Source organism: Suncus etruscus, chromosome 5, assembly GCF_024139225.1.
Source record: "Suncus etruscus isolate mSunEtr1 chromosome 5, mSunEtr1.pri.cur, whole genome shotgun sequence".
Lineage (NCBI taxonomy): Eukaryota > Metazoa > Chordata > Mammalia > Eulipotyphla > Soricidae > Suncus > Suncus etruscus.
The window spans coordinates 146003392-146013985 of record NC_064852.1 but is presented as its reverse complement, the minus strand read 5'-3'; the positions used below and the strand labels follow the sequence as shown (position 1 = coordinate 146013985).

Genomic DNA, 10594 nt, shown 5'->3' with positions numbered 1-10594 from the left:
ACTGCTTTCACCATCACTCCAGTCCCCCATTTTACAAGTTTTTATGGAAATAAAAATATACAAACTGGGGGGGGAGGGAATATACAAACTCTTCAAACACCCTACGTCTTGCACCACCACTTCGCCTCCCCAATTCATAAGTTTATTATGGAAACAAAAATAAACTCGTTAAAGAAAATAATGGAACTTTTATTTTGAAAGAGTTATGCTTAGAACAAAAATAAGTCCTATAATGATTTGTCCATACTTTAAAGCCATCACCTAATTATGAAGTTCATTGTTTTCACTGAAGGTTCTGTGTTTAATCCCAAAGTGTTTTGATATTTTACCAACTTTCATTGAATTCAGTAAAGTTTATCATCTTTTATTTATTTGATTCTCAGAATTGTATCAGGCAGATCTCAGTAAAATTAACAATAAATTGCTGTCAACTTCCTCACTGTTTCAAATTGCTTTTTCACTTTGACAGGACAAATATTACAGTTTTATACCTTTTATACATCTTAAAGGATTCAATGGATTCTGGCAGTAGGGATATTGGTATTAAATATGGTACTGTAGCATCAGATTCCTAAAGTATATACAACATTTGTAACCCAGTGTTACTTTAATTTATCAACAATTGTATATTTCTGTACCGGACATTCCACTTCCATATAAAATTCTATTTTATCATACATTAACATTAATGTAAGAGCATGATTTATGAAGTTGTTCAAAAAAGTAAACTTCAAGAGACACCTACCCAGTCAAGTAAGTCTAAATTTTTCCCACATTTCATTTTATGCTATACATGACGTAGATGTCTGTCTTCTGTTCACTCTCACCTTACCATCAACACGTGTTACTTGCATTAAGTTACACAAAAGAGCAGACCAACTCAATTGGACACTTGAAATTTTATGATCAATTTGTAGAACTTATTTATGTGCCAATTTTGAAAGTGAAGCCATGATACAAATATTCCAAAAAGTCAAGATGAGAGGAAGGGAGGAGGATACCTGAGAAAAATTAAGCCAAAGCTTAATTCCTGGCTCTATGCTTGGGAGTCAACTGTGATGATGGAGATCAAACCCAGGTCAGCCACATGCCAGGCACCTTAGCTGTTATAATTTCTCACTAGCCCTCAATATCAAGTTTATTAGAAAACTCTGACATCATAACATGTTCCACTCATACAACTGACATAGATTGTTTATGCTTTCATGTATGTAGAACATTTCCTTTGACTTTCTCACAAATTTGAAACTCAGAAAAAGTGCCAAAAATTGTTTCGTGGAAAAATCTTTTTAATGTTTTACTCCAGCACATAGTGGTTTGCTTTAGTTAAGACAATCATTGGTCAGCTTGGACTTCTGTCGTTAAAGGTTCACTCCAGTAAAGTAATCACTACATGGTCATCCCGGCCTTGCCATAGCATCTCTCCTTCAAAGTCTACCAGGCCATGCTTCCTGGCACGCATGAGAATGCCCACCACCTTGTCTGAAATGCGGACATATCTGTCAAAGAGGTCTCCAAAGGTAACTTGGATCTTGCCATCCCGCTGGTGGCGTGCCATGGTGCGGATGATGAAGCACATGTCCTTGATCTCTCTGTAGATGTGCTCTTCTGCTCGTTTAGCTCTTTCGGCAGTTTTGGTTCCTTCCTTGGGTCGTCCATAACCTTCATCCCCTTTGTGAAGGCGGGTGGACATTGCCAGCTGATAATCAAACTCTTCACTGAAAGGATTGAGCTTCTGAGACTGGATGTGTTCATCGGCCCACTGCTGCCATTTTCCTTTCAGATTGCCCACTTCACTGTATTTCCGCTGGGCCTTGCAGTTGAGTTTTTCTGTGTATCTGTTTGCCCTGGAGAGAAGGGGAAGAAGCAAGATATTTTAACACCTAAGGGTTGTTTTTTTCCCTTTAGTGCTTCCAGTATTTTGCTTCTTAATTAATGGAACAGTTATTTTTATTATGAAAGACACATACGTATAAAATATCAACGGACTAAAAATAGATGCAAAAGGACTTAGTTTGAAATAAGTTTTGATTTTCTTCTCTGGGAGTGCTGTTTTAAACAATATAAGATGATGATATTAAACTATTTCAAGAGGGAGTGGAGAGATAGTAGGTTAAGTTGTGGTGCTTGCCTTGCACACAACTGCCCCACTTGAATTTCTGGAAATTCTTATGGTCTCTGAGTGTCAATAATGATCCCTTTGGCTGGAATGATGGCACAAGCGATAAGGCATAGCCTTGCAAACGCTAGCCTAGGACGGGGACTACAGTTCAATCTCCTGGCGTCCCATATGGTTCCCCTAAACCAGGGGCAATTTTTGAGTGCATAGCCAGGAGTAACTACTGAGCATTACCGGGTGTGGCCCAAAAAACAAAATAAAAAGAGGCATTTCTGTATGTGTCACCCCAACAAACAACCCACCCTTCTCAACTTCAAGTTCCCTTTGAATTGGGATTTGAAACACCCACTTTGAATGGTTTGTCTTGACAGTTCCACCACTTCAAACTTACCCCAGGAAAGGGTCAGTGTGATTAGTCCTCACTACACAAACTCAATTCCTGAAATTTCATTATCCTTAATTCAGGGAAAATACCAGTTGTCTAGGGAGGCATCTGACCACTAGATGGTGTACGTTCATTAAGTCACACGTTATGTTTTCTAAAGTCTTCAAATCATTTCATTTCTATTTTAAATAAAATAAACGCAGAAATATACTGCTATTTGTAACTCGATTATTCTTTGTAGCCACAAAGACAAGCCTAAGGCTGAGTTGACTGGGAGAAAGTAGCATATAAAATTTACATATACAGTTACATAGGAATATATGGAGAATTATACATTGCTGGATTGGAACTGATTTCTCTCACTCTTTTTGATCATTGCCTTAACCAGCCCTTCAGCTGTCCAGAGAATGGGGAGCTTTATCTCATCAAGGCAAAGTAAACACCTTGTCCCCCTGGAGCCATGATAATTAATGAAAGTATTATTTTTAAAAATAGTGTCTTGTCATGCCAGGAGAACAAGGAGGTTGTTTTACATTAGCTGGGACATCTGCTAGAGAAAATAAAACTTGAAAAAAATAGCATAATTTATTAACTTGTGTTTTTTCTCCCAAGCATCAATTGTATTTCTGCTCTTTAGTAGAAAAAAAATAATTCCTTTTTTTTAAGGGGCTTCTGGACACCTTAATATTCCTGCTTATTTCTCTCAGTTGTTGGGAGTGTTTATTGGATATTCAACAATAGAAAAAATGATAACTAATAACCACTAAATGGCACATGAGCATAAATGGTAGTGCAAATTTGAGTATAGCACTAGCAATGAAAAATACAAGTACCAGGCTGGAGAAATCTACAATTGAAATGATTATCCAGATGGTAGTTGTCTGGGTTTTTTTCATAATTTTTAAATCTTTTTCATGTTGGTATTGCATGGATATTATCACTTATAGAAATAAAAAACATAGGAATATATTTAAGTTAGCAATCAGAGGATTTGAGGTGCTTGGAGGAATCTGGGAGATCTTGTTTCTGATGGGGGCACATGAATGGAACTCAGAACTTCCAACTGATGTCCAGGGGACATCTGGTATAGGGGGTCAAATCTGTTCCTTATGCATGCAAAGCAAATGCTCTTGAACCATGTCTCTAGTTCCAAAAGTAAAATTTCTTTAAACTGCATATGTGTGCTATTATTTCATAGGTTTTTTTCTCCTCTTTTTTTTTTTTTTTTTTGGTTTTTGGGCCACACCCGGCGTTGCTCAGGGGTCACTCCTGGCTGTCTGCTCAGAAACAGCTCCTGGCAGGCACGGGGGACCATATGGGACACCGGGATTCAAACCAACCACCTTTGCTCCTGGATCGGCTGCTTGCAAGGCAAACACCACTGTGCTATCTCTCCGGGCCCTTTTTTGAGTTTTTTAAAATTTAATTAGACTCTTAGATTTTCTGCATGTTCCAACTACTATTAAGGATAAAAGTTAGAATTAGTCAATTGAGATAAGTCAGTTATCTATGAAGAGAAATATTTATTTGCTAAAAGATAGTGCCTCCTAAATAAATCTTAGGATTTCTTCAGAAGCAAATCCCATGTGCTTGTCAAATTATAATTTCCAATAAGAGGAAAAAGAAAAGAATTATCATATAAACAGTTAACATGGGTCATGAAAATAATATTAGAACTAAAAATGTACCTTAGTTTTTTATTTTCTCTATCCTCTAAGTGTTTTATATTTTTTATCAGATTTAAATTGAGATTAGAAAGTCATGCTCTCAGGGCCAGAGAAATATTATAGCAGGTAGGACATTTGCCTTGTATGCAGCCAACCTAGTCCCCTGAGTCTGCCAAGAATAATTTCTGAGTACAGAGCCAGGAATAATCTCTGAGCAGTGCTGGGTAGAGCTCAAAAAATAAAATACCTTATGCTTCCAGTTGTCCTGTCATTGAATAGAAGAATCAAGTTTAGCCTTTATTTAAAAAAAAAATTGAGGGCCCGGAGAGATAGCACAGCGGCGTTTGCCTTGCAAATAGCCGATCCAGGACCAAAGGTGGTTGGTTCGAATCCCGGTGTCCCATATGGTCCCCCGTGCCTGCCAGGAGCTGTTTCTGAGCAGACAGCCAGTAGTAACCCCTGAGCAACGCCGGGTGTGGCCCAAAAACCAAAAAAAAAAAAATTGAAAATTAGTTGGGGGCCTAGAATCATAGTATAAAGGCTAAGACACTTTCTTAGCATGAGGGAACCACATGACCCTGGTTTGAGTCCTCACACACATATATACACAACCAGGCAGGGTTGGTGACATAGTATCACAGACTGAAAACTTGCTTTGCATGCTGGAAACCCTGGGTAGAGCCCCACCATTGCAGGAGTAGCCTCTAAATACTATTAGATGTGGCCCCAAAACAAAATTTTCAAGTGAAAAATACAAATATATTGGTTGAATTTTAGCAAGAAAACCTAGAATATAAATGTATAGAAAATAAAGTCATTATCCAGGCTCATATTTTAGATGACAAATATTTTATCCGGACTCACTGTCAGCAGACATTTTCTAGTCTATATGTGCAAATAACTAATTTTACTGATAACTTCAGTTTTTCTGAAAAATTTAGTTTTTTTTCATGAAATATATTTGTCCATTTAAAAAATCCTGTCAGTTGGGGCTAGAGTGATAGAACAGCAGATAGGTGTTGTTTTGCACATGGCTAACCTGGGTTCCATCCCCAGAACCCTACATGATCCCCCAAATCTACCAGGAGTGATTCCTGAGTGCAAAGCCAGGGATAACCCCTGAACATCACTGGAAAGAACTCAAAATCAAAAAAGCAAAGTATCATTCAGCTTTAGTGCTGCTTTATTATATGAATGACACATTGCAATTGTACCATAATAATGTTCTAGAGTACTGATTATATGGGCAAATTATTAAATGTAAAGTAAGCCCTGCTCCCTCTACCTTTAAGGAATGCAAGTCTTAAAGCATATTATAAGCCTAACCATGATCGTTGGCACGAGAAAAATTTTGGGTGACCTTTCTGCTCTGCCTTGGATCTGCATGAAGGAAGTAAATTGCTGCTCCTTATCCTTCCAGAGCATTTCTAATTGGCCAGGAAGGTTTTTGTTTTTTTTTCTTGGTCTGTAGAGAAAAGCACTTTGCCACTTTGTCCCACTTCTCAGGACTTCTCAGGAGTTTGGTTGCACTTCTGCATTGCTTGGCTCTTTTCCACAGGCATAGTGAAGAATCAGACTAATGGGATACAACATCCCAGGGTCATATTTATCAGAATCAGGGAAAATGTGTTAGGTTTTGTTTTCCTCTGTTATAAATCAGGTCTGAGAGACAGGCCTGTTAGTCTCTTTGCAGATGGCCTGAGAGCACATAGACAGGGCTTATCGCTGTAGAATTTGAGGCAAGTAGCAGATGATCTTACTTCTGTCAGTGTTTTTAGCTAATTCTTTTAATTTAGTGGTTATCAAAGTCCTACACTTGGGTTACAATTGTGATTCTATTAATTAAGTTGATACATTGGCTTTATTTTGATTTCTTACATTTGTTCTCGACTGAGAAAACCAGATTACAGAATCATGATTGAGACACAGGTTACAGTCAGCCTTAGTATCACTATGACTCAGTTATCTTTCCCAATATCTCTGTCTATTCATATGGACACTGTGTCCCTACAGTGACACCTTCATACTCTACAGTTCAACTACATTTTTTTTCCCTGAAAAGAACGTGGAGAAGAGGGTGAATGAGTGGCTCTTGCATACAATACCATTACTGTATTATTTTCTTTGTATAAGTAAAAAACAATACAGTTATATGATTTGAAGACTATGTATCATAAAATGTGGGTCATTTTTCATAGTAAAATATCAATTAGCAAAATCACGATTAATAAATCACCTCTTCTTTTCACCCTGCCTGATTTTAGTTATTTATTTTATAGAAAAATATCTTTTTCACCAAGAAAACTCTTCCCTTAAATAATCTCTGCTATGCAGCTTTTATAGAGATGGGAAAATAAGTGAACAAAAACTGCTCTGGGGTCTCTGACTTACTCAATAATGCACATTCATTTCTCAAGCAGTATATGAGAGTCCCATTAGGCCAAAAAAAAGTCCCATTAGGCTTCTGCTGGAGTTTCCTGTGCACAGCTAGGATTACTGCTGACACGATGAGATGCCATCGCTGCCTGCGACATTCTGGTACCCTGTGTACTCCAAGACCCAAGGAAGGAAACCAAAGAAGGAGAGATTTCTTCCCTTACTTCTCCCTACCCCCAACTGTAAAGCCATGTTCTTGGCACCTTGAGGGATTGAGATTACCAGGACTATCCCCATATTGTAATGGAGACATCTATTTTAAACAAGGACCAGGATTTAGAATTTGTCTTTAGTAACCACTAAGATTCAGGTCAGCCTCATTCAAAGACTATGGATCTCTCTGTGACATAAAGATGAACCCAGGGGCCAGAGTGATAGCACAGTGGGAGAGCATTTGCCTTGCAAGTAGCTGAACTGGGATGGACCCAGGTTCGAACCCCGGCATCTCATATGGACCCTTGAACCTGCCAGGAGCAATTTCTGAGTGCAGAGCCAGGAGAAACCACTGAGCACCACCAGATGTGGCCCACAACCCCCCGTCCTACAAATAAATGAGCATGACCCCCAGAAATGCAAGTTCTTTATTTCCTTATACAGTGTCCACTGCAATTTAATGCTTAATGGGAATGAACTTCAAATCTCCTACACCTAAGTTTAGCCCTCAAGGATACATATAATCTTGCACAAAGTATCTCATATTAATTCATCTGAGGTTCCCATCTATCAGATGGAAATCATGATTATACCCATTCTATGAGATTATTGAGGGGATTAAAGGAATACACATACAAAGAAGGGCCTGCATTCAAGATTGGTCGGTGGCTGTCATCTCTCTTAATGGCAAATAGAAAATGTGCTGGTAGGGTCCTAAGTGTGACATCTTCCATCTTCATTCTGTTGGGTTATTATCCCACTTTGATGGTGGACACATGCACATAGACCACCATCCCCCACCTACCTAAAGCCTCAAAACCTAAAGACCAGAATCACATTATACATCTTTATGTTCTTGCAAAGTATTTTTGCTTATAGATTATAATCTTCATGTAGAACACCAACCCAGTTCCCAACCATAAGTTCATGAGTCTGTGAATTAATATAGTGATTAATTTCAGAACACTGCATTTGGAGTCAGGTATATTTTGGCTTTGAAACTTGCTAAAATATTATAAACTTCCAGGCTCCCATTCCTAGCATGGAATAGCAACTCCTCTCCTCTGATTATAGAGATACAGCGTGAAAAACACTCATTGCACATACTAAATACATGAGAGAGTCTTAAATGTGTCTAAGTGTGCTGTTTTGTGTCTTTATTCCCATTTATTTTAATTCCAGATCTTTTAAAACAAAGATATAAACTAAGATAGAAGACAGTACCGTCAAAGTAGCTCATCAATTTATGGTTTCATTGTCTCATAAAACTTGAAAAGCATACTCTCTACATCTCTTTTCTGAGGAGGTTAGTGAATAAGCATTCATCACAATTTATCACAATTGATACACTGCAGTGGTGGAGTGTGAAATATTCTGATTTTTAATTATAAGGAGATAGAGTTACCGTCTTAAAATAAAGAATTTGTTTCTTGGCTGAATAAACATCTGCCTGTATTTGCTTCTGAGTTTTTTTAGCCTGTCCATATTTGCTTGGAAATGTGTATTTAGCTTCTGAATGTTTTAGGGTTGTGATATTTAACTTACCTTAATAAATAAATGCTGAAATTCTGAAATAGAATTTTAGTCTTTGTTTATAAACACTATGATTTCCTTTGAAGTTTAAAAACCAAAGATTAGAGAGATAGTATAGTAGGTAGGGTGGCTTGCTTTGCAAGTGGACAACCGACCAGAATCATCACCCCATGTGATTTTCCCCACCAGCTTACCACGAGTGATTCCTGAGTTCAGAGCCAGGAGTTACCCCTGAGCATCTTTGATGTGAACCAAAAACAAACAAACAAAAAATGTAAATATAATTAAAAAGCCTAAAATAGGATATATATGAATGATAATTAATAAATTCATAAATAGTAATAAATGGTGTTAAGTGCTCAGCAGCCTTACTCTCATCTGCTACAAGACAAATTATTATTGCTATAATATATAAGGAGATAAATCAACTGAGAAAAATAAAACCTCATTATTTTTTTGAATGATTAAAGTCTACTTCTTTAGGAACTTTCTAGTGTATGATATAGCATTGCTACCTGTAGTCTGGCCAGAGATAGAATTAGAACTTGGGGCTAGACATCAAATTCAGAGCCTGCTCTCAAAGTAAATATTATAAGCGCCTATTCTATAAGGGGTGTGTGTGTGTGTGTGTGTGTGTGTGTGTGTGTGTGTGTACGTGTGTAGATGTGTTTTCTGCTAATATCATAACCGGATCTGAGAATTACAAGAATTGACTTGAGCAATAAAAAACATCCAATTAGCCTACCAATAGGAACTGATGTCTTTGCAGATTTCTCTCTCTATAAGTCAGTCAATTTGTTTCTCATCCTAGAAATGACTTAAACATTTTACTCAAATATGAAACCCTCTTTTTTAGCTTCATCTTTGTTGAGGCTGAAACTTGTATAGTTGCAAACAGGAAAGAGAACAAAATAATGCCTCCTGTTGACTAAGGTCCATATGGGTACAGCTTAGCCTTGCCCTTGTAAAAAAAATTGTATTAATTTTTCTTGACTTTAATGCCACCCTCAGCTTTGCTCAGGACATATTTCTTTGCTCTGCACTGAGGAACTACTCCTGGCAGTGCATGGGGGACCATATGAGATGCCAAAATTTGGGTTGGCAACATTCAAAGCCAATGCTGACCTGTTCTACTGTCACTCCATCTCCTGCCTTGCATGCCTTCCTGGGGGCACCTCCTGGAGACCCAATCCTTGAGATAACCTCCTTCACACATAAGCAGCATTCCTGGGAATGTCTGAGGTACCAACACACTCCAGCGGCTAAAGAATTTATTCATTCACTCACTTACTGGGAGGGCAACGGGCGTTTGATTCTGGCTGCAGCCGCCTGTTCTACGTCCTGTTCTGCTCTCTCCTCCGTCTCCCCTCCGTAGCCACTGTCCTCTGTGTCAATGCTGTCGCTTCTCCACTTGGGCTCATCCTCCTCCAGTTCCCTCCAGCCTTTGGTGAGCCCTGAGACTAGGTTGGCACATTTCCTCCTCCGGGTCGGGGAGCCACGGCCTTGGAGCATCCTGTCGATGTCATTCTCCGGCTGCCCCAGCTCATTCTTCTCATACCTGTGGCTGAGGTGGCCCACGTCCCCTCCTCTCTCGTAAGCTTTGCTGACAACTGTCTTGGTCACCTCTTTCCTTTTGATGGGAGAGACCTCTGTGGCTTCCTCTGCACTTTGACCATCTCCAAAGCCCTCTGGGGAAGAAGACTTTGAAGTGATGCTCGGAGTATTCTGGTGAGGAGTGGGGTGTGTCACTGGCTTTGCAACTTGGGGTACATCCTGGGTGCTGCCAGGCAACCAACCTGCCGGCTCTTGGGCCTGCTTGCTGTTGTTCTCATTGGCCCACTGCTGCCAACCTCGGGCCAGGTTGATGACGAGAGTTGCAGTGCGGATCTTACGGAGTGCATTCTTGGCTGGACCTTCTCTCTCCTTCTCTCCTGGAGCCATGCTGTCTTCTCTTCTGATTGCCTGCGTCCTGGTGAAGATGCATGCGGTGCAGTGGAGAGTTGGGGCTTTAAATAGAGGCAGGCTGTGGGCTGGGAGGAGAGCTGGGTGACGGTGGAAACTATGTTAGGCATCTCATGCCAAGACGTAGTGGTGCTTTCACACTGACGGCGGTGATCTTTTTTTAAACCATGATGGCTCTAGTTTCATCTCAGAAGAGGGACATCTTTGCTGGCCAATGGCAGCAATGGATATTCTCACTCCCTTTCTTTTCCAACTGCCAGAGTGGAAATTACTCGATTTGATCATGCGCTCAGCTTTCTGTTTACCTTGACCTTCAAAGATGGCCCTATCGTTTGTAGC

At 39.4% G+C, this 10594-nt stretch overlaps 1 protein-coding gene across 1 annotated transcript; it reads right to left on the bottom strand.

Moving 5' to 3' along the window:
- Positions 1-1369: 1369 nt before the first annotated feature.
- Positions 1370-10234, bottom strand: ABRA (actin binding Rho activating protein). Its single transcript, XM_049773914.1, has 2 exons — positions 9585-10234; positions 1370-1847 (listed from the first exon to the last, which is right to left on the bottom strand). Exons 1-2 carry the CDS (start codon positions 10232-10234, stop codon positions 1370-1372), a joined length of 1128 nt encoding a protein of 375 aa, XP_049629871.1.
- Between the last annotated feature and the right edge of the window lie 360 nt (positions 10235-10594).

Coding starts and splice junctions, on each gene's coding strand:
- ABRA (XM_049773914.1), bottom strand. CDS start 10,234: ATGGCTCCAGGAGAGAAGGAGAGAGAAGGTCCAGCCAAGAATGCACTC. Junction 1,848..9,584: donor AAACGCCCGTTGCCCTCCCA/GTAAGTGAGTGA, acceptor CCTTCTCTCCAG/GGCAAACAGATACACAGAAA.